This window comes from Macrotis lagotis, chromosome X (assembly GCF_037893015.1).
Source record: "Macrotis lagotis isolate mMagLag1 chromosome X, bilby.v1.9.chrom.fasta, whole genome shotgun sequence".
Classification (NCBI taxonomy): domain Eukaryota; kingdom Metazoa; phylum Chordata; class Mammalia; order Peramelemorphia; family Peramelidae; genus Macrotis; species Macrotis lagotis.
Window position 1 is genome coordinate 327,218,103 of NC_133666.1, and position 25,415 is coordinate 327,243,517.

Consider the following 25,415-nt stretch of genomic DNA (forward strand, 5'->3'; position numbering starts at 1 on the left):
AATAATGAGGTGAACTTAATTTTTTTTCTTAAGCATTTTCTTCTGTATTTATATATTTTTTCTTCATAGGACAATTTGAATTTACAGATTATTGTGACACATTGTTCTACCTCACACCTATCAATTGTTTAATATGATAGAAAAGGAAAATGAAAATGTTGATGTGGGAAAATTGGGACACCAACACATAGCAGGTGCAGTTGTAAACAGAATCAACCCCACTAGAGAGCCATATGGAACCACACCCAAAGCAAAGAGATTTTCAAAAAGGAGGAAGAATCTATTTCTACTCCCTAAAATATGTCTAACAGTTTTTTGGTGATGACAAAGAATTAGAAATTGAAGGAATGCCCGTCAACCCAAAATGAGTCAATAATCTGGGATATAAGCTTATGATGGAAAATTATTGTGTTATGAGAAAAGATAAGTACAATGATCTCAGGAGAAAAAAAACAACCTGGAGAAACTTATATAAAGCAATGCAAAGAAAAGTGAACAGAACCAGAAGAGTGCCACACACAGCAATAGCATTATTGCATGATGATAAACTATAGATGACTTAGATATTCCCAGCAATACAAAGACCCAAGACAATTCTGAAGGACTTACAATGAAAAATGCTACCTACATCCAGAGAAAGAACTGATAGGAGTCTGCAGATAAAAGCATATTATTTTAAAAACTTTCTTAATTTTGTGTGTGTGTGTGTGTGTGTGTGCACATTTTGTTTGTTCAGGTCTGTATTTTCTTTCATATCCTAACTAATAAGAAAATATCTTTTGCATACATAGATAACCTACAGCAAGTTGCTTGTATTCTCAATAAGGACGGGGGGGGGGGCAGAATTTGGAACTCAAATGAATGATAAAATTGTTTTTACATATAATTAAGACAAAATGAAATATAAAAAAACATGGTTTGTATCTTTGCTGATGAGGTGAACTTTAAATCGTATTGTGTATTAATCTGAAATTTGAATGTTGCTTTAAAACTCTTTTACCTTCTTTGTAGACACAAATATTCTTATTTTTAAAATACAAATACCTATAAGCCAACAAGGACACAATCATTTATGGCAAGTCAGTAGATTTTCCTTATAATTTGTGAATAAGTAAAGCTTGGAAGATAAGGAGATGGGGTAGTGCTTTTTTTTTTTAGGCCAGAATGACCAAGTTTAAAATTAAAACCATACATTTAATTAAAAATGATTTATACTTACACTAGAAAGTAGTTTCTTCACCATGTGCCCAGTGATATTACAGAAGTTCTCCACAAAGTTCCTTGGAGCTGAGAAGACTCGAAGAACTTTTTCATCTGCTCCAGAAACAAACTGAAATCGTCCAATCATTGCTAGACACTTCATATCAAATCCATGTATCTGAGGTCTTCCAATTTCATGCCAAGTTATCTAATTACAAGATAAAAAGCAATACAACATCACTTTAATCTAGTCCATCATACGTTCTGAACACATAGAATATTTTTGATTCATTGGGAACAAACCATCCCATTTGATATTTACATTCTTGGATTTTGCCCACAAAGGCTAAGGAAAAGCATTACTACAAAGTTGAAATAGTAGGAGAAAACTTTAGTGAAGTTAAAAAAAAATTACAATAGGGGCAGCTAGGTGGCACAGTGGATAAAGCATCAACCCTGGATTCAGGAGGACCTGAGTTCAAATTTGACCTCAGACACTTAATAATTACCTAGCTGTGTGACCTTGGGCAAGTGACAACCCCATTTGCCTTGCAACAAAACAAAACAAAAAAAGCAAAAAAAAAAATACAGAAAACTTTTAAGATGACAAAACTAAACATTTACAAGGTTAGTAAATACCACTCCCCCCCCCCCCCCGGGAAATGTTTCCCACAAGAAACATTTCCTGTATGATTTCTCTCTCATCACATTTAACTTAGATCAATGTATACCATGGAAACAATGTAAAGACTAACAGACTGCCTTTTGTGGGGGGGTGGGGGGAGAGAAGCAAGGTTAGGGGAAAAATTTTAAAATTCAAAATGAATAAATAAATTTAAATTTAAAAAAAAAAGAAGCCTTTCCTAGTCCCTCTTAATGTGAATGCCAGAATTCTGTGATTATTTCCATTTAGTTCTGTGTAGACCTTGTCTGTACATGGCTAGTTCCAGATTGTATCTTCTCCATCCCCGTAACAGTCTGTGAGATGGACTGTGAAGATGAGAACTGTGCTTTTCTTTCCTCTACAGCACTGAATATAATGTCTGGAAGACCAGACCTGACTTGATTTAACCACCTTTCTGATCCACAAGATACTAACATAAAATTCTTTATTTAGATACCTAGAGAAAGAATATTTAATTCCATAGAAAAATGTGTTACATTTAAGAATAAAGCTAACTTGGGTAGCAGGGGAGGTCAGATTTGAACTCAGGTCCTCCAGAATCCAGAGCACCAGCCCTGGAGTCAGGAAGACCCAACTTCAAAACCAGTCTCAGAATTTAATGATCACCAAGCTATGTGACCCTGGGCAAGTCACTTAACCCCACTGCCTTGCCAAAAAAAAAAAAAAGGAATAAAGCTAACTCTCATTTCAACGAGGTACCCCCTCTCTACCTTTAAAATTGTTTTGCAAAAACATGGAAATTTGGGGGAATATTCTAATATTATTAATTTCATTTCCCTCCCTCTTGACTAATAAGGCAGGTTGATAAATAGGACATGCATAATGGTAACTCAGTGAACATTTATTAATGATGCCTCACAACGGCTGCACTTAAGACCCCAAGACATTTTTCACTGTTGACATTACAAAGAAACTTATTTCAGCAAAGAGAAAGGGAAATCATTTATCTAGAACATTAAGGCATCAACTGCCAAATGGAAGCCTCATGGGCAAAATAGTAAGTATACACAGTCCAGGCAAAAGAACTATTTTTGTTACAAAAGGCCAGATAAGACCCTATAAGAAACACACAAACTTTTTTATAATCCCTCATTTCTAGCTGCCAACTAAACTAGCATCTATTAAGGTCTATTCTTAAAATCCTCACAATTTGACTAAAAAAGTCCTAATGCTTAGAGAGATCAATATTTACTCATCAGCAGGTTATTTTTTTATTTTATGTTTATTTTATTTAAGGCAATGGGGTTAAGTGACTTGCCCAAGGTCACACAGCTAGGTAATTATTACATGTTTGAGGTTGGATTTGAATTCAGGTCCACCAGCAGGTTATTTATAATTATTCCTAAACTGATAACTAGAGATCCATGCCACCAAGAATTAAATCATCTAACCCACAAAGGTTGTCTCCCTGTGTGGAACTAGAACTTTAAGGGAACTATGAAAACAATCACCATTACCACCCATAATATTTTTCTCAAAATACAGGAGAAACAACCAGGTCCATGGGGAGAATTATGGCATTCTGCTGTCAAAGTCAACCCACAAAAAGATGATGGGATTGAAGCGTAATGCAGAATACCACAGTCTGATGCTGACATAATTCTTCATGTTTAAGAATAGTGAAAAAAATCCTGCTCTTGGTAGGCCAAAGTATCAGTTTCTCAAATAGGGACATGATGATGAATTAGGTCTGATGCTGAGATGTTTCACAGCTCTCTGCTTAGATGTGCCCCCAAATGCTGAGAGTACATGAGGCACTGCCCTCCAGGTATAGTCTGTAGCTACTCTACAATATCCCAAAGATCAATATAGGTCTGGATGAAAGCAGCCTGAGAAGCAAAGCTTCCCAGAGATGATAAAGAGAGACTGGATCAGGCCAGGGAGGGGGGATGTTAAGAGTGTACCAGATAACCCAAGGCTGGGAATGAATTATATTTACAAAAGAAGAATATAAGACTTAGGTATATGTAGCACAAATCAAATGTAGAAGCAAACTTCAAAGCTATATTTGTCTTATCTACTATGAATATAGAGACATATGTGAGAGGGCTGACAGTATATACAGATGTAAACAAACTTTTTACAGTTAATTTGATTCCATTTATGGAAAGCACTATTTCTCACCTATATGCAGGATTCTTCAATCTTTTAACCTTCACCAAGACTCTACTGATAAGTAATTATTTAACATGCAAAATTCAGAAAAAAATTTACCTGTGAATCATTTCTTTTCTTCCATGGAGCAAAGAGCCTAGTTGTCTGGTCAGCACTCACTGTCATGATAAATTCTCCTTCTGGATCCCACCTTAGATCCTGTACACTACTAAAGTGGCCAGAAATGACAACTCCTGGAGTCCATTCTTTCTGCATAGAAAAAGTTCGTATCACATCATAAAGTGAGAGTACCTTTCTAGAGGATTTTATGGTTTTTGTTGCACTGTCATTGATATATGAATCTAGCAAAAATCCTCTAAGGCAAGGCAGAAAGAGACATTATCCTCATTTTATTGATGAATAAATTGAGATTCAGTACAATTAGGTAAAGTGGTTAGTAAGCAGAGTTAAGAGAGAAACAACTCAATTATTCTTATTCTTATTTCAATTCAATTGAAATTATTCGTAATTCAACACCCTTTTTCTTTTTTTTTTTTAGATTTTTTTGCAAGGCAAATGAGGTTAAGTGGCTTGCCTAAGGCCACACAGCTAGGTAATTATTAAGTGTCTGAGACCAGATTTGAACTCAGGATTTGAACCCAGGTACTCCTGACTCCAGGGCCAGTGGTGCTTTATCCACAGTGGTGTGCTTTATCCACTGAAGCCACCTAGCCCCCCCTCAACACCCTTATTCTTAATCCATACAATACTCTTTCCACTATGTTGATTCCCCTCAAATACACATTATCAAAAGCAAAAAAGAAAAAAAAAAGAAAAAAGAAAAATGAGGGACTATAATAATAAGAGTCAAACCACTAAAGGAAAGGATGTAACAAGAGTGGAAAAAAAGGAATTTAGAAGTCATGTGCATGAAAGTGTAACTGTAAAGCAAGGCCACTGATTTTCTAACCAACATCTGAGAACTTAGACAGCCACATGAGTGCTCTCTCCCTTTTCAAAGTAGTCACATGACAAAGTTAAATACTCTCATTCCAGTGATGCTGCCAGAAGCCAAAACCTTCAAATTCCTTTTCTAGAATAGCTTCAGAGCCAGTGGCACCTTTTTTTGAAAAATGCTATCAGGGCGCATGGGGCGGCTAGGTGGCGCAGTAAATAAAGCACCGGCCCTGGAGTCAGAAGTACTTGGGTTCAATTCCGGACTCAGACACTTAATAATTACCTAGCTGTGTGGCCTTGGGCAAGCCACTTAACCCCATTGCCTAGCAAAAACCTAAAGAAGAAAAATGCTATCAATAGTGATAAATCTCTCTTCACTGAGTGTGATTTTTTTTTTAAATCAGTACAACTAAGTTGCTTAATTCCAAGTATGCTAAACAAGACAGGAGATCAGGTAATTTAACATAATTTTTAATTTTAAAATGGGATGTGAATATAAAATAAGAAAATCGATCTTATCAGGTAAATTGACTCTAAAGGAAAACCTCAAAAGAAGACTTCTAAATTGAGTTAAGCAATAGTACACCTCATGAGTAAATACAGTCTTCCCTAATGGAACTAACTTGGATAGATCAGTTCTAACTTGCTTGTTTGAAAAGCAGTCTCATTATTTTAAATTTCCTTTTACAACTATGCAATCTTCCCTTAAGGGCATAAAGATTATATTCAGTAAACTTTGCCTTTTGTCATTTACTGTTTCCAATCTTTCCACATAGTGCAACTTTTTGCAATGTCTTTCTCAAAGATCAACTAAAGGACAGCTCAGAAGGGGCTCAAAAAGAATAGGAATAAAATTACAGGGAAGTATATAGTAAGAAAGCTAGGAAACGTTTTTAAAAAACTATATACCTTAATGGATAACCAGGTGGATTAGCAAACATATAAAAGCTAAATGCTTTATTTGGAGGTACTATTAATGGTATGGACAAAGGAAAATATGCTGAAGAAAGAACCTAACACTTAAAATGTAAGGAACAAGGAAATATTCTTTTTTTTCCCAGAGATCAGACTAGTAAATCTCAACCATCTAAAAATGCAGAAAATAAAATTTTTTAAAGCTTCTCAGTCTCAAAAATATTGCTATAATTCAGAATCTATTGAATTTTATTTTATGCACAGTACTAATAAGCATGGATATATTTAAGACTCCTGAATAATAAATTAAAAACTCAATATTTGGGGGCGGTTAGGTGGCGCAGTGGATAGAGCACCTGCCCTGGAATCAGGAGGACCTGAATTCAAATCCAGCCTCAGACATTTAATAATTACCTAGCTGTGTAGCCTTGGGCAAGTCACTTAACCCTATTTGCCTTGCAAATAAAAAGACCTAAAAAAAACCCCCCAAATTCAATATTCAAAGAGGGCAAAGGTGTAAGAAATGATAGCAAAGACTTAAAAAAGAGAAAGAAAAGTTTTTAAAAAGTAGTCATAATGCCTGTTAAGGCAGAAGAATTTGAGGTCACTTAGAGTGGGCAGAGATAGCTCTATACCTCTTAACCAGTCCCTGAGAGCAATAAATATTAAAATACATTATGGTCACTAATGTTAATAATAATGGCTCCAAATCAGTAATAAAAGGTTAAATTACATTGAACATTGTTATTCAGTTGTGTCTGACTCTTCATGACCCTATGGACCATAGTATACCAATGTCATATATGGGGTTTCTTGGCAAAGATATTGGTGTAGTTTCCCAGTTCCTTCTCCAGCTCATTTCATAGATGAGGAAACTGAGGCAAACAGTATTAAGTAACTTGCTCAGGGTCACACAACTAGTAAATGTCTGAGACCAAATTTGAACTCAGATCTTCTTTGACTCCAGTCCCTGCTTGCTCCCCTACTGAGCCACCTAGCTCCCAATGAACATATTCCATTTAAAAAGTTAGGACAGGAGGTAGAACCGTTTCAAAAAACATTTTTATCAAACATAAATTAAAAATATGGTTCAGGTTTCTAGACAATTCATTTCTGTGGAATACCTAAATCATCAATGGATATAGTAAAGTCAGTGCAACTAGGAACTGTTAGGACATTACAGGAATCAAACTTAGATTGTCAATTTAAAAAAAAATCTCTTTTCAAAAAAGAGAAATTAAAAAACAAAACAAAAAACTCACTACTCAAAGCAGTTATTATTACACTCCAAAAGAGCCTTTTCAAAAATAATTAAAGAAAACCTTCTTACTGATTCAGCTGCATGTTGCTTCCAAAGGTGTAGTGCTCCATGGAAAGCATGGGCTAGGATCATAGAGCCATCTGGGCTAAACTGGCAGTCATAAAAGCCCAGGGTGTTCCCACCCACTTCACCTACTCGGACCTAGGCAACAATTAAAGAAAATGACTAGAAGTAAACATCATATGTTTCACAACAAAAAAAAGCAAATTAGTCAATTCATTATTTGTAAGATGTTAACTAAAAGGAAAAGTTTAATTTATAAAATAATAATCACCATAAATTAAACAAATATTTAATTCTACCCAGTAATCTGAGCCAAGGTTGAGGTTATAAAGAAAATATGAGACGCCTGCCCTTAAGGTATCTTACAAGGCAGCAGAGGAGATGAAATACCTGTCTTTACCTGTTCTAGCCATACTCCTGACTCTTCATCAGGAGCCCAGAGTATCATGGTTTTATCCATTGAGGCTGACAACAATCTCATAGGCTGCTGAATCACATCATCTAAGGAGTAAAAAATACACCATTGACACTAAAATAAACTTGAGTTCTATTTAACATAAAATCATTATCAGGCGATCTTTAAGTTTAAACTCAGCCTGTGAGTTAAGTCATTATAAAGGGTCTATGTCCAAACATGGTCATTTTGATGCTTAGTTAGTTCCAGTAGTAGCATCACTCTGTCTACAAAATAAACATACATTCTGTAGATTGAATAAATGCTATGCTTAGCTAGCACATACATGTATTACTATATTTCAAAGACATATAGACATTGTGGAAAATAAAATATAAATTTATTTTTAAGTATTTATGAATTAATAGCTATTTTTGTCAATCAATATAAATTTTCTCCATCAATAGATAATGATGGTATAACTATTCTAAAGTTATCCAAGGGTCCTCATTTTTTGAAAATACTAAGAACCATTGCCCTGGAGTCTAATACCTTAACATCACCAGATTTTTAAAATTTTCCTAGGCAAGTCTAATTAAAAACCTAATTTTCCAGAGATATTACATCTAATATACTTGACTACTGTTATATCTAATATTCCTTAAGACATTGGCAGGAGTCATTTTAATTGCTTTCCTTTGCTATTGTCCTGTGACACCTTAATTCCCCTAATCTTCCATTACATTCCTTTTGCCTACCCTGGATAATTCTCAGGTTCAACCATCTCAGATTCAGTAACTGTGCTTCAAAATGCTTTAGGAGTTTTTCTAAACAAGCAGACCTAAGAATGATCTATCAAAAAAAAAAACCTTATACAGACACTACTGACACTCAAAGCAGATATGCCAGAGCTGTTTATTTGTCCCAAACATACTAATCCTCTCTGTGAGGAAAATCCTCACCTCATGTGTTACCAAGATAAAAATATCTAGTCTAAGCTACCTATGTATTCTCTTTTTCACTTTTACATATCGTTGTTTCTACATCTATCCTTTCTCATCATCGTTCCTTGCCATCACATAAGAAATTGTATCTCTTTAAAAGAATTCCTCTCGGGGTGGCTAGGTGGCATAGTGGAAAAAGCACCGGCCTTGGAGTCTGGAGTACCTGGGTTCAAATCCGGTCTCAGACACTTAATAATTACCTAGCTGTGTGGCCTTGGGCAAGCCACTTAAACCCCATTTGCCTTGCAAAAACCTAAAAAAAAAGAAAAAAAAAGGATTCCTCTCTCTCTCTCTCTCTCTCTCTCTCTCTCTCTCTCTCTCTCTATATATATATATATATATATATATATATATATATATATAAGGGATATTTAAAGCAGCTCTTTTCTGGTGGTGGTGAGCTGGAGATTGAAGGGATGCCCAGTGATTGGGGAATGACTGAACAAATTATGGTATATGATTGAGATAAAATGCTGTTCTGATATGGGAAAAGGATGCTCTCAATAAAACCTTAAATGAGAAGATACACTGGAAAATATACCTTATACAAAGTAATTAACAATTTTGTGGAATGATCAGCTGGGAATGACCTACCTTTTCTCATCAATGCTGTGACCCCAGAGAACTCTGAAGGACTTATAATAAAGAATGCTATCCATCCCAAAGACAGAACTGATGGTATCTGAATTCAGACTGAGGCATGCTTTTTTTTCAATTTATTTTTCGTGAGGTTTCTCTTTTTTTGTGTGGGAGGTTTATGTTTACTTTCACAAGATGACTATTGTAGGTTAAAAATAAATAAATTTTTTAAAAAGAAGAATTCCTCCCACATATACCAAAGAATTTATAACTGCACTTTTTATGATAGCAAAGAATTGGAAACAAGGTAAATGGCTCAATATTTCAGTACATAAATGTCATGGAATATTGCTGTGCTATTAAAAAAAAAGAATATGATGAATACAGAAAAGCAAAGACAAAAAAATGAACTGATGTCAAAGTCAAGTCAACAGAACCAAGAAAACAACAACATTGTAAACTGAAAGAATCACAAGTGAATGTTCCAAAATTACAAAAAACAAGCATGGCTGGAAAGAAGATAATTTGAGAAAATATTCCCACCACACTCCCTTGCAAAAGTGGGAGAAAGTACAGTAATGTTAAGAAAAAAAATAAAAACATACTTAGAATCAAATAAATTTTTTTAAAAATAGAAAGAATTCCTTTCACCTTAGTACTATTATTTCTTAACTCCCATGAGAATCTGTTTCTATACTCGTTCTTTCCACCTTTTACATCCTGACTCTCCTTTCCAGTCAATTTCCCTGTTACCTTCATATATACCTCTCTCTTTCCCCAAAAAAGATTCATTTCAATTAACTGCCTCTCAAACAAGGATATTGTGTTGTACCTACTTTACAAGAGATGCAAATCCATTACTGCCAAGTTTTCTGCTTTTTTACCACCCTGATAAAATCACCACTCATGTTTCCACAGCACCTTAAAATGTACAAAATACTTTCCTCACTGCATTCCTGTGATGTGTACAGTGCATTATGCACTTTTTAAAGATGTAAGTTAACTGAGGCTCAAAACAAATGATGTCACTTGACAAACCTAGATCTCCTGACTCCAAATCTTGCATTCAATTCCACAAGGCAGAACTGCTTCTTTAACTACAAACTATTTCTATCCCTACTACTCCAATGATTACTATTACATTAAGGTTATTTCTTTATTTTTACACCATCATTCTAATGCTTTGGGACCAAAATGACAAATAGACTCCTGTGAAGACAAATGAATATATTGTCTTTTTACTCATAAAACAAATATCTATCCAGTTCTGGAAATGGCAGAGAACTAGATTCCAGCAAACCAAAAAACTTCATGGTTACTCTGCAAACTACCCCAAAAGGGCCAATGAGATTTAGGCTGTCTTGATATAAATGAAAAGAGAAAGGAAAGGGAAAATAGCTTTGAGTGAACTTGATGGTGAGAAGGAATATTGCCCTCTAAATTATAAACCTTAAAAATTACACCTTTTTTCCCACCTTAAAAATGCAACTATAAAGTATAGTCTCATACTTAGAAGAAAAATTAGCAGATATCACAAGCAATGGTAATAGTTAGAAGGAAATGTGGAAAAATAGGCACAATAATAATAATACTGTTGGGTAGTGTTATGGTCCAACCATCCTAGAGAAATTTGAAATTATTCAAAGAAAGTAACTAAAATGCACATGACCTTTAACCTAGATATCCCACTTCTAGATATATAACCCAAGGAAATCAATGATAAAAAAAAAAAAGAGAGGTCCTATATATACCAAAATATTTTTAGCAGCATTTGTTAATACAAAGAACTGAAAACAAAGTAGATAGTCACTGACTGGGAACTTAACTAAATAAACTATGGTACATTAAAGTGATGGAAAATTACTGTGCTCTGAGATATGATAGTATGAGACATATAACCTAAGGAATTTATTGAACCTGAGGCAAAATAAATTAAGTTGAACCAGGAAAATAATATATCCAATAACTACAGCAAAATAAAAGGGATAAAACATCAACAAGAAATTGAATGAAGTACAGTGACTCAGCTTAGTCTACAAAGAAAAGTTACAAGAAACTATCTTTTTCTTTCTTTGCAGAGGTGGGGAAGTAGGAGTATGGAGCATTATGTTTAATGACAGGCTTGGTTCAGGTATTGGCTCATTCTATTGAAAAATGTTTCTCCTTTTAAATTTTTTGTTAGAAAGGATAGCATTCTGGAAGGGGGAAGGACAAATTTGGAAACAAAGGTGATATAAAAATAAAATATAGCAATTAAAATTTGAATTAAAAATAAATAAGGTTTGAGTTAAAACCTATGTTGGTTTAACTTGAATGACAGTCAATGGGAATCTGAGGCTATTTAAGCAGTCTGAGTCATCCTAGAAACTATTTACTTGGCACACTCTAACCCTACATCTAATTTACTAATTCAATATTTGTGTACTAGTTTGGCCAGGAAGTCTTTGAATCTTGACACTAACTCCTATTCTAACTACTCATTTTTGTCTTACATCAACTACTAACATAGATATTGAAAGAAATGAAGGAATGGAAAAACCACTTGTCTGCTTTAGGACTACAAAAGAGATACAATTTTGAAGAAGTTCAGAAGTACAAGACTTTGTGTTCAAGGCAAAAATGAAATATATTATTCTGATATACATAACAAAGCAAATTAGTTCAGTTATTCTCACATCCCAGAGTTAACCATAAACTGAATTTCTCTTATGTAAACCTTGCATTCCCACCCACTATAAAATCAGTTATGAACCCTAAAAAAAGAAATCAGAAACTCTACAAAAGAATAAACTGAACACTTGTTGATAAGTTCCATGGCATGCCAGAAATTTGGTTTATATACCAAAAACTGTAGTTGTCATTTAGAAGTTCATATTTCTTTTCATTTTCCAACTCCTCCCCCGAACTGTGTTCTCCGACCCTGATCCTCTCTCTAGCCCAGACCACAGCAATTTTTCAACACTGATTCCTTGAGTTCAGACCCCCTAGCTCCCAGAAACTTGTTTCTCTATTTCTCCTTTGGTATGATAGTTATGGTATGCAATATAGAACTGCTATGATATCATATAGCCAACAGGTATGATTATTTAACATGACTTACAAACTGAATATTTTTAAATGGATTATCAATTACATATAAAGAATGAATTCTCTACTGTAACCATGTGGTCAGATAAATATTTAGTAAACCTCCATTTATCTCTTTCCTACCTGTGTAAAAAGAAGGCTGCCAATGAACAGCATTTACCCAATTTTCATGTCCAGCTAACACTGTCTCCAAGGTAACAGCATATATTGCCTCAGTATCTACAACAAAAGGGAAATTAAATTACTTATTTGTAAAATCAGAAATCATTGCAACTCAAAGACAGAAAATCCTTGGAGAATAACTGGCCCAATAACTTCATTTGATAAATGAACAAACTAGGATCCAGAGGTGCATGATTTGTCTAAGATGACACAGCCACCAGCCACAACTAGACCCTCGGTCTTGTGATCCCCCAGACACCAGCATTCTTACAATACATGGCTACCTAAGCACTTTCCCAAAGAAGCCCCAGAATCAACTCAGCTATACAGCGTATGTTAATGATCAGGAGAAATGGAACGTAAAATGTTTAAGTACATTGAAAATAGTCTAAATGTTTTTTTCCTTTATCCATGAAATAGAATTTATGTCAAAAAGAAAATTATAAAGACTTATTATATATTAAGCTTACCATAATAAAACCAGCTTAAAAATGAAATATAAAAAATGAATGTACCAAATATATCTTTAAGCCCTGGGTCTCCTGCCATCTCAATGAAAATCTTGACACCTTTGTCCCAGAGGTAATGACAGACTCCAGCTCACAAGAATAGCAAGTAACAGAGATAATATGTAAAACACGGGTTTTAGTATTGAGTGCTCTTTGGACTTTTCAAAAAGTTTGCAATTTAAAACTTAAAATCAAAAGAATTAATAAAAATCCCTAAAGAATACATATTTTTTTCAATGTTAGATTAAATAAATTTAAGTTTAGGGTATCAATAATTTAATATAGAGTGTCTTCTCCCTTCCTCTATTTTTAAAGTATGCTATCGACTATCCAATAAAGATCAATGTACTTTGACTATGTAGGTGAGGATGAGATCAAGCACAGTCTGGCAGAACAAAGTGAGTTATGAAACACTTTCAGGAATAGATTTTGAAAGTGTTATAAAAAAAATAGTGGTGGCTAGGTGGCACAGTGGATAGAGCACCAGCCCTGGAGTCAGGAGTACCTGAGTTCAAATTTGGCCTCATCAGACACTTAAAAATAACCTAGCTGTGTGGCCTTGGGCAAGCCATTTAACCCCATTTGCCTTGCAAAAACCTGAATGAATGAATGAATGAATGAATAAAAAGTTCTGTTTGGATACTGTTATAGAAACATTATAAATCAATTCAAAAAAAAGCTGAAAATAACCTAAATGCTAGAAGACATGATAGAAGATATAGTTAAATAAACTGTGCTACAATAATAGAATTAAGATGAACAAGTGTGAAAGATGCAAAAAGAAACCTGAAAAAAAGTTTATAAAATAATGCAGAACCAGAAGAATGGAACATACATTATTATCATATGAGGAAATGTAACAAGAATGATAGGAGAAAGAATTTGCTATAAGTTTAGTTGTATGCTATAACATTCAATCCTAAGTTCTTATTACAATATAAAAGTTTGAGAACTTCCTGCCTGAAAAGAAACAAAGAGTTCAAACACAATATTGTGCATATTTAATGCTTTCACAATAGAATACCATTAGAATTGAACAATACTTATATAAACATTAACTGTTAAATATAGGTTTCCATAAGAAAGGGAAATTCCAGTATATATAATATTAACATAGTAGTAAGGCTTCCATGTTTTATAATAAAAAAGCATAATTTTATAGAACACAATATGAATACTGTGACTATTTTGTCTATTATATGTATGTAAGTATGTGAATATAAGAGGCAGTGTGGGAAAATGAAGAGATATTTGGTTCTGGATGACAGAAATCTTGCTCAAGTCCTGTAAGACCCTGGACAAGTCACCTATTCCAGAGAATTCTTGAAGACTTTAAGTTGTAAGTGGCAATGTCAATAGTGAGGCGTACAAGCAAAGGGATCTTCCTTACCAAGCTTTTCCTTCAACAATGAAATCACAGACTAGTCAGAAAAAAAAATGCATTATACACACCCTTGATAATTTTAAGTCTGAATGTGCATGTTAAATAAGTTTCAATTTTAAAACTGCCTACTCACCAATGTTTAAAAAATTACAGCAAATATTTTATACTGCAAAATTTTCCTCGTAATGTATTTACTGTTTGTCACAATTTTGATCTCATATAATGTTATACATTTATTCAAACAAAGTCTGTTCTAGTTGAACCATTTGGAAATATTTTACACCATCAAATATTTCATTTTCAAGGAAAGCCTTCAGATGAATCATTTTCATAAAAGGAAAATTTCATAAATTAATTTTTGATACAGAACTGACATCTGTAGAGAAATAACTTTCAAATTAATCACTGAGTGAAAAGGCTAAATGAACTACAGAGATGGGATCAAACCAAGGATTTCTATATCATAACATTTTTGTTACTACTCACTTTCATTTTTCACAGTAAAAGTATTTTCCTTCAGCTTTATATCATCATCTTCTTGAATTTCTAAGGATGTTGATTTTACATACAACTTCCAGACCCTAATCAAACAGTCTTGGGAACAGCTTGCTAAAAAAATATCTTTACCTAATGAAGAAAAATGATAATTTAATGTTATATTTTAAAAATAGTCTCTTTCTTCCACAGTAATTAGCACATTCTAGGATTTTGTTTATATAGTTTCCTTCCCCAACATTACACTTAAAATGTTTTCAAAAACCTCACACACAACACAGAGCTACAAAATATGTGTAAAATGCCTTATGATGTTAGGGATTCATAAAATAACATGGAAAATTGTTAACATAAAGCTCAAAATAGATCTTTATAAACTCATGAAGACAATTTTCTACAAGGATATTTCTCAAAAAGTTACTTTCCTATAGAATACTGAGTTGCTTAAGTTTTCTAAGTCCTGTTAAACTGCTTTATTCTAGCTAGAACAGGAGATATAAAAGAAGGGAGGAAATGTTATATTTCTTTCCGAGAAACTTAGAAAGATATGAGTTAGCTTGCTACTATTTTTTGCTTCATATTTTGCCAGGTTTTATACTGACCAAAGGTTGCCCATTCAACTCCTCTTATCCAATCCTCATGTCCAGAGAGCAAAAGCATTTTGTGAAACTATAAAACAAAATAACAAAATTCCTTTAGGTACTCAACATATAAACACACATGAAGAACTTAATTTATCCTCAAAAATTTACATCAAAACCATCTTCAGGGGCAGCTAGGTGGCATAGTAGATAGAGAACCAGCCCTGGAGTCAGGACGACCTGAGTTTAAATCCGGTCTCAGACACTTAATAATTGCCAAGCTGTGTGACTGGTTTTTTTTTTTTTTGGTTTTTGCAAGGCAAATGGAGTTAAGTGACATGCCCAAGGCCACACAGCTAGGTAATTGTTAAGTGGCTGAGACCGGATTTGAACCCAGGTCCTCCTGACTCCAGGGCTAGTGCTTTATCCACTGTGCAACCTAGCCGCCCCACCAAGCTGTGTGAGTTTGAGCAAGTCACTTAACTCCACTGCCTTACAAAAAGAAGGCAACCCCCCCCATCTCCTTATTTGGAGGGAGTATCAATTCTATAGAGAGTAAACCATTTACATACCATTTAAATTCTCAATTAAATTGGGAATCAAAACTCATAATGTAATACTTGACTTACACCTACATGACTTTGGGCAAATAATTTGATTTTTTCATCCTTTTACCTCAATTTCCTTTAAAGGAAAGAATCATGAATTTATGATACATAATTATATTAGAAAAATATAAGAATGCATAAGCATAAATATATAGTTATCAGATGTTATTTCAACAGATTGTAATAGGACAACAAAAGAAAAAAAGTAGGAGGCATTTCCAAAAGCAAGAGTAAAAAGTAATACCTGACCATTCTGCTGAACATACAAATGAATTCTGCAGTCATCACTGCCACAAGCTAGAACTGGCACTAAAAAACAAGATCAGAGAGTATTTTTTAATTGCAAAACTGTCAGTTTAATTTGATTGCATAAGTATTCATTCATTGCCTTTTATATGCTAGGCTAGGCTCTAAAGATACAAAAACAAATGGAAAAATAATCACCAGCCCCAAGGAGCTTACATTCTAATAACAAATTGCTTTATGCTGAGATTTGGGTTGAATCTTACCACAATAAGATAGAAAATACAGTTAAATATTACTTAATTCTTGTAACCACAATAATATCTTTCATATTTAAGTATTACATTTCTTTTAGCTTTAAGCTGTCTAAGACTCAACAAACAGTGACTGGATTAATATTTACTGGAGCAATAATCTTTTGAAAGGATCAATGTTATGTATCTCCACTTCTATTTACTGTCACCCATATCCATTCTCCTCCAAACAACTGTTGGCAATCTTACTATAGCCTATTGACTACTGTGACCATTACTGAAAATATCAAAGATCACTCCTTAATCACTCAACCAAAGCTTCATCATTGTGGCTAATTAACACAATTATAATCAAACTAAATATTTTTCCTCAGTTAGATTTGGGGAAGGAATAGGGGAAGAAGAGGAGAAGAACAGGAGAGAGAAAGAGAAGAGAAAGATGAAAGAAAATAGTTGATTAGTTGACAAAAAATAAATTGTGGAGGAAATTATAAATCTTTGAATGATCACATCTTTCAGCATAAATACAGTGAATGACTAACAAAAATGACAACCATCAAAGAAAATTTTCTTCAGGCAAGAATATAAGTCTGAATACCCCTTTGGCTCAAAGAATGATTGTGACAGATGGGCAAGTATTATACTGAGAAGTGAGAATGACTTGGATAAAAGCCTGGTGAAAAGAAAGTCTTTTAAAGAGGGAAGAAAGAACAACAGATGGAAAGAAATGACGAGTCAGTCCTATATGAATAGATGTGAAACTAACCATCTTTCTTTTTTTTTGAAATACATTTTTATTCACCTTTTGTTTTAACAGGACCTACATTTTATCCTGTGTTCCTTCTCTCCTCCTTTCTAGAAACATCCCTTATAAGAATTTATTTTAAGAAAATATAGGGGGGGTGCTAGGTGGCGTAGTGGATAAAGCACCGGCCTTGGAGTCAGGAGTACCTGGGTTCAAATCCGGTCTCAGACACTTAATAATTACCTAGCTGTGTGGCCTTAGGCAAGCCACTTCACCCCATTTGCCTTGCAAAAACCTAAAAAAACAAACAAAAAAAAAACCAAAACAAAAGAAAATATAGAAAAAGGAAAAAAAAGGGGAAGAATACCATATCTGACCTCAGTCAAAAGCTAAGAAGTGATGAGAATAATTTTTGTAAAATTGACCATCATATGAAAAATAATTTGTCATCATATGCAAAGGATTCATAGATCCTCTCTCCTGCATATATAGATAATTTTTGTTGTTTTGTGATTTTTGCCCTTTTCACTTAAAATGTTGTAGTCATTGTGTACATTGCTTTCCTGGCTTATACTTCATTTTGTATCAATTTATATAAATCTTTCCAGCTTTTCTGAATTTATCAAATAAAAATTATGCTACTCTCAAAAGGTCATAATATAAGGAGTAATAAGAGATGTAATGATAATGCTCTTGTCCTCAAGAAATTTAATTTTAAGTATAAAACTAATATACATAGAGAAACAAGTAAACAACACAATTAAGGTTAAACTAGATCTTTAAAAAATAAGAATCAGGAATACACTGAGAAAATCATTTCCTTTTCCAAAGTTGGGGGATCAAGTCTTTTATGCCTCAGGGAGGCAGGCAGAGAATCCCAATATCACAGAACTAAAGCTGGAAGAGATCTCAGAGTGCAACTCCTCCAAAGTCCAAGAAGATTAAATGACTTGCCCAAAGACATGCAGATAGCAAGCACAGGATCCTCTGACAGCAAAGGAACATCCCTCTACATTTTAAAGATAATGAGATTCCCCTCTACCAAAAAGTTCCCATAGGTCAGGAAGAAGTTGGGAGAGGAAAACAACTACAGGCTAAATCCCTTGACCCTAAGAAAGAAAAAGACAGGTGAATAGCTGAATAGCTGATTCAGGAAACTAGAAACCACTTCTCACTTGCCCTGTTTCCTCCTCACCTTCACAAATTGGAAAAGGCAAAGCAATGAAGGAAAAAAGACATAGTTCCAGCTTCTTAAGCAAAAATCAACAGAGGACATTCTGAAAGGAGAAAATTATCCAGTACAGAGAAACTAAAAGCAACACAGAGTCACCAGTGGCAGAGGCTCTCTCTATCAGGCTTACATTTAAAAGATCTAGAACTTCTAGAGATAGTGGAGAAAAGATACACCAAACCCTGTTTGCCTTGCAAAAACCTTAAAAAAAAAAGTGGTCCCAACTCCTACAGAGATAATGTTCAAAGAAGGGAGATAATATATTAGAAGGGGGCTGTTTTAGGACAAAAGGGGAGTTTCTACCCTAGGGAAAAGTCTTGAGGTATATGCATGTACCTGGGATATGAGGTGTTCTAGTGTTAAAAAGGAGTATTTTCAAAGATGAAGTCAAAATGGTAGGGGATGGGAGAAAGAAGATTAGAGGGAGAGCAAATCATCAAAAGGAAGAGTTTATTACCTCAGTAAAAATAACCTAGGTCCTATGCCATCACTACTTGGTTTTTCAAAATTGTTCAATTCTTTGGACTCAGAAGATTTAAAATACATGGAATTAGGTATAAATACATAATTTGCATAATACATTTGGTTTTTGCTACTTTTTTATCAAGTATAAATTAATTTTCAAACTCATAAATATGAGAACCCAATAACATCTCAGTAGTTCAATCAAAACGCATAGAATTTATCATATAAACAACATATTTCATGGAACTCAAAAGAGTGATCAAAAGGTAGAGATTATTTCAGGATATAAATATGAGTATGAATGTGAGTATGTGTATAATATAACATTTATTTATCAAGCCCTTGAAGTACTTTGAAGTACTTCTTTTCAGATGAACTAGACAAGGACTCATTTCTCTTTTATATATGACCAGCAGGATACTTACCAACACTATTAGGCAAAAAGGATAAGGAGACATCCAAAATAAATCCACTTCCAAACTGTAAAGTCTGAAGGCATTTTGCTAAGAAATAATAAAAGCATGATTAATAATTATAGCATTTATTTATAGCAGCTCTTAAATGGGTATTAGCTATGGGGTATTAACCAATGATGATAGTTCTAGATTTCAGCTAGATAACAGGAGAAAATTCCCAGAAACCCAGCACTTAATAAACACAGGAGTCAGGGTGGAGTCTGAGGTAGTATGGTATATTAAAAAAGAACACTGGACTCTGAACAAGAAAGACCTGAGTCGATTGGCCAATATGACCAGAAAGGATAAGGATCAATGTTAGAGGGGATGTGGGAAGTCTGGGACCTTAATGCATTGTTGGTGAAGCTATGAACTGATCCAACTTTTCTGGAGAACAATTTGGAATTACACCCAAAGGGCAATCAAAATGTGCATACCCTTTGATCCAGCGATGCCCCTACTAGGTCATACCCTGAAGAGATCATGAAAAAGGGTAAAAAATATCACTTGTACAAAAATATTCATAGTAGCTCTGTTTGTAATGGCAAAGAACTGGAAACTGAGGGGATGCCCATCAATTGGGGAATGGTTAAACAAATTGTGGGTATAAGTATGTGATGGAACACTATTGTTCTATTAGAAATCAGGAGGGATGGAATTTCAGAAATGTCTGGAAAGACAGGCATGAAATGATGTTAGTGAGATGAGTAGAACCAGAAGAACATTGTACACCCTAACAACACGGGGCAAAGATCAACCTTGATAGACTTGATCACACCATCAGTGCAATGATCAGGGACAATTTTAGGGGCTCTGTGATAGGGAATATCATCTGTATTCAGAGAAGGAAATGTGGAGTTTAAATGAAGACCAAAGATTATCATCTTTGATTTTTAAAAAGTTGTCTTGGGTATTACAAAATTTTGCTATCTCTAATATTTTTCCTTCTTCCTTTAAGGATATGCTTTTTTTCTCAACACATTCAATTCTGATTTGTGCATATCATGGAAACAAATGTAAAGACTATCAGACTGTCTTCTAATGGGGGAGGGGGGACAAAGGGAGGGGGAAAAATTATAAGATTCAAAACCTTGCAAAAATAATGACTGGTACAAACTACTACAACTACTATAATTGGTAGGAACTACTACATAATTGGAAAATAAAATATTTATATTAAAAAAAGACTTGATTCTGAATCTAGTCAATTATTATCTGTGTGAGCTTGTGCCAATCACAGAAGAGATAATTGTCTGACAACCCTACTGGGGTTGTCACAAAACAAAAAGACATATGTTTGCCAAAGGTATTTTCCACCATTATATATGATGTCCAAATTAAAGAAGTATTTAAGATAAGGTCTTCCAAATAGTTTTCTTTTTTTTGGATGATGTGCCAATTACACCAAACCTCAAAACACTGCAAAATTTCCTAAATGAAAAAACTCAATGAGTCAAAGAACTTAAATCTACAGGAGAAACTACATAGATGAAAAATAACAAACTATAATATTCATGAGAAGGACAATGCATGAAACTAAGCAATGAAACAGAAGCAATAACACATGAAGAAACATTACTTACCTTCTGAGTTCACCTTGGACCACACTCGGACTGTAGAATCAGAAGCCGCAGAAACTATAAGTGGATTTAATTCTATACCTGAGGCACTCTTCTGGTAAACGGCAGTAATAGCACAAATAGCACCTTCATGGCCTTTGAAGTGTGTTACTTCTATAAGCTACAACAATAAGAGAAAAAAATTCAGTGGCTACTATATGCAAGCACTGCCTGAGGAGTGAGGAAAACAAAGACAAGCTATTTCAATGAACCTACATTCAGGGAAAAACAACATGTGTATAGATAGGGACAGAAAGTAGAATGGATTCTTATTCTATATATAGTAGAATAGGGGAAAAAAGAGAATTGCGCACGAAATTGTGGCTCTATTATGTAGAGATTGATTTTATTTTTAAATAAATAAGATCAAACTAATTTTTAAACGGTTATGCTTCATTCTGGCCTGACTTTTCTTTTCTCATCATTAAAAAAAAAAGAGAGGGGGTGGAGCCAAGATGTCAACAGGAGAAGATCCTCTCTTAGGTGCTCTCTAATATGTCAAAATCCATAAAATAAGGACTCTTAACTAAATTTTCGAGACAGAACCACAGAGGGATCCAGTGAGGCAATTCTCCAGCCCAAGGTAACCTGGAAAATAGTGGAAAGGCTCCTCTCCACAGGATTAGAGGGGCAGCCTGCCAGAGTGAAGGAACTTCAGCCTCTGGGATACAGCCCCAGGGCACTGGGAGCCAAGGCTCACAGCAGCAGGGGCAGTTTCCTGACCTACACCCCAGGGAGCACTGGGCACAACTTGGAAGATTAGCAGGGGGGCCTCTGCCAGAACGAACAGTGAAGCCCAGCATGGTTGCCGTAGCCCAGATCCAGGAACCCACAGCCCAGATCCAAGAACTGGAAGCAGGTGGAGCTGCTAAGTAGGAGACTACTGGTAAGCAGGAGCCCCCAGGCAACAGAACCTTGAGTATTCAGCCTAGGTAGGGGAGTGAAAAGACACTTCCCAGGACTGTCCTCTGTACCTGGAACAGGACTCTGGGGCTCTGACCAAATTCAGATCACAGTCTAGCCCCCCCATAGAACAGCAGGGCCCCCACCACCACTTCAGCCCTGTGGGAGAGGGGTGCACTTGTGGTCATTCACGGACCAGGAGGGAAGACAAAGCTTCACACATGGAGATCCTTGGGGGGTCCCAATAATACTCAAAAGCGCAGGAAGCACCCCAAAACCAGGCACAGGCTGGGGAAATAAGTAAACAGAGAAAAAAGAACACCACTGAGAAATACATTGTCTATGATCCCAAGAAGGATCAAAATACTCAATCTGAAGATGAGGAAGTATAAGCTCTTGCATCTAAAGACTGCAAGAAAAATGGAAATTGGGCTCAGGCTATGACAGAGCTCAAAAAAGATTTTGAAACTCAAGTGAAGGATATAGAAGAAAAATTGGGAAAAGAAATGAGAGAGATGCAAGAAAAACATGAAAAAGAAGTCAGTAGCTTAGTCAGGGAGATCTAAAAAACTGCTGAAAAAAATAACATGTTAAAAACCAGCATAGGTCAAATGGATAAAACAGTTCAAAAAGTTACTGAGGAGAAGAATACTTTAAAAAGCAGAATTGGCCAGATGGAAAAAGAAATAAGAAAGCTCTCTGAGGAAAACAAATCCTTCAGATCTAGAATGGAACTGAGGGAAGCTGCTGACTTTATGAGAAATCAAGACAATATTTCAAAACCAAAAGAGTGAAAAATTAGAAGAAAATATAAAACATCTCATTGAAAAAAAAACTGATCTGGAAAACAGATTCAGGAAAGATAATTTAAAAATTATTGGGATACCTGAAAGTCATGATCAGGAAAAGAGCCTTGACATCATTTTTAAAGAATTCCTACAGAAAAATTGCCTGTATGTCCAAGAAGCAGAGAGCAAAATAAAAATGGAGAGAATCCACCGATCTCCCCCACAAAGAGATCCAAAAAAAAAAAAAACCCAGGAATATTATAGCCAAGTTCCAGAACTCCCAAGTCAAAGAGAAAATATTACAAGCATCCAGAAGGACACAATTCAAATAACATGGAGCTGCAGTCAGGACCACACAGGACTTAGCAGCAACTACATTAAAAGCTCATAGGGGGATGGCTAGGTGGCATAGTGGATAAAGCACTGGCCTTGGAGTCAGGAGTACCTGGGTTCAAATCCAGTCTCAGACACTTAATAATTACCTAGCTGTGTGGCCTTGGGCAAGCCACTTAACCCAATTTGCCTTGCAAAAAAAAAAAACCCTAAAAAAAAAAGCTCATAGGACTTGGAATATAATATTCTAGAAGACAAAAGAGCTCAGAATGCAACCAAGAATCAACTACCCAGCAAAACTAAATGTCCTCTTCCAGGGAAAAAGATGGACTTTCAATGAACCAGCAGAATTTCGAATGTTCCTGTTGAAATGGCCAGAGCTGAACAGAAATTTTGATCTTCAAATACAAGACTCAGGTGAAGCATAGAGAGTGGAGGAGAAGGGTAAAATATGAGAGACTTAATGATGTTGAACTACATGTATTCCTGCATAGAAAAATGATACTGATAATACTCATGAGAAACTTCTCATTTAATAGAGCAGGTAGAAGGAGCTTTTATAGATGAAGCACAGGAGAGAGTTGAATTTGAAGATATACTGTAAAAATGGAGTCAATGGCTAAAAGGGAAATGTAATGGGAGTAAGAGAAAGGAAAGGTGGAATAGGCTAAGATATTTCAAATAATAAGTTTTTTTATTACAATGAGCTATTGCAATGATATGGAAGGGGGAAAGCAAAGGGGAATGAGGGAACCTTCGCTCTCATCACAGGTGGCTAGGAGAGGAAACAGCATATATACTCAATGGAGTATAGACATCTAGAGTAAGAAGGAGAGAGGAGGGATGGGAAGGGGGGGATATGAGTGATGGACGAGAGGGTGGACCGTGGGGGAGAGTAGTCAAATATAACATATTTTCTTTTTTACTTCTTGCAAGGGGATGGGATTGGATGGCCTGTCCAGGACCACAAGGCCAGGTGGTTGCTGGGCCTAAGGGGTGGTATGTGGGCTTGGGGCCTCTTGATCCCAGGGCCGGTGATCTGTCTGCTGTGCCACTCAGCTACCCTACAGCACATCTAAGAGGGACAGAGTGAAAGGAGAGAGAAAATATAGTGTATGGTAATAGGGAGGTATGAATGGAGGGAGCTGTGATCAGCAATGGCAACAGTGGAAAAATATGGAAGTAGCTTTTGTGATGGACTTATCATAAAGAATGTGATCCACCCGCGACAGGTGCTGGAACAAAGATTGAAGCACATTTATTATTGTTGTTGTTGTTGTTGTTATTTTGGGGGGTTGCAGGGCAAATAGGGTTGAGTGGCTTACCCAGGGCACACAGATGGGTGTAATTGTTGGGTTTTTGAGGCCAGATTTGGACTCGGGTGCTCCAGGCTCCAGGGCTGGTGGTCTGTCTGCTGTGCTGCCTGGCTGCCCCTACTATTTATTGTTGCTGTTATTATTATTATTATTATATTTTATTTTGGGGTTTTTGTTTTTGCTGAGCAATGGGGTTGGGGTGGCTTGCCCAGGGTCACACAACTGGGTGATTGTTGGGTGTCTGGGGCCAGATTTGAGCCCAGGTGCTCCTGGCTCCAGGGCCAGTGCTCCATCCACTGCGTCACCTGGCTGCCCCATCATCATCGTCATCATCATCATCATCATCATCATCATCATCATCATCATCACTACTATTATTATTATTGTTTTAATTTTTTTATCTTTATTGCTCATAAGGGTCTATGTTTTGGGGGAGGAGGGGTATTATGTTTACTCTTAAACAAGAATATTTTAGTAATGTATAAAAACATCATTTGTTCAAAAAATAAGAATAAATAAAAAATTTTTTTAAAAGAATAAATAAATAAATAATAGAAAATACCCTCTTTTTCTCATTTTATCTCAAGTTGCTCCTCTACTCCAAACTGGACTATTTTCTAAGCTGAATCTCAGCCTCACACTATTCAAATAAGCTAATGTATCTAAAGTGCATTGTGCATATTTTAATACTATATTATTATCTTTGAATATCTTTCCTCACTCTTTACTACTGATTTCTTTTTTTTTTTTGGCAAGGCAATAGTTAAGTGGCTTGCCCAAGGCCACACAGCTAGATAATTATTGTCTGAGGCCACATTTGAACTCAGGTACTCCTGACTCCAGGGCAGGTGCTCAATCCACTGCTATACCTAGCAGCCCCACTACTGATTTCTTACTCATTCTAAACTTCCTATCTATTCCAGGATCTGCAAACAGAAGTAACCAAATAAATCCCATTGTTGTATAAGTAAAGGAATTTTGTTCCTTTTCTATTCCCACAGTCCAATCAAAACAAGTAAGAGAACCAAAGAATCCAATGAATGGAATGTGATAGAAATGGCAACAACATCAGAGCTTTCTCCAGG

General features: G+C 35.3%; 1 protein-coding gene across 2 annotated transcripts in view; it reads right to left on the reverse strand.

Moving 5' to 3' along the window:
• ELP2 (elongator acetyltransferase complex subunit 2) overlaps positions 1–25,415 on the reverse strand; it is a 63,387-nt gene that overhangs the window by 22,578 nt on the left and 15,394 nt on the right. For both annotated transcript variants that reach the window (XM_074206965.1, XM_074206963.1), the window contains exons 4-13: positions 20,955–21,111; positions 19,342–19,419; positions 16,223–16,287; positions 15,392–15,458; positions 14,781–14,921; positions 12,363–12,458; positions 7,576–7,676; positions 7,182–7,313; positions 4,100–4,249; positions 1,220–1,408 (exon numbers count right to left, since the gene is read on the reverse strand). In XM_074206965.1, coding sequence (XP_074063066.1) covers positions 1,220–1,408; positions 4,100–4,249; positions 7,182–7,313; positions 7,576–7,676; positions 12,363–12,458; positions 14,781–14,921; positions 15,392–15,458; positions 16,223–16,287; positions 19,342–19,419; positions 20,955–21,111 — 1,176 coding nt within the window. The remainder of the gene's footprint in view (positions 1–1,219; positions 1,409–4,099; positions 4,250–7,181; positions 7,314–7,575; positions 7,677–12,362; positions 12,459–14,780; positions 14,922–15,391; positions 15,459–16,222; positions 16,288–19,341; positions 19,420–20,954; positions 21,112–25,415) is intronic.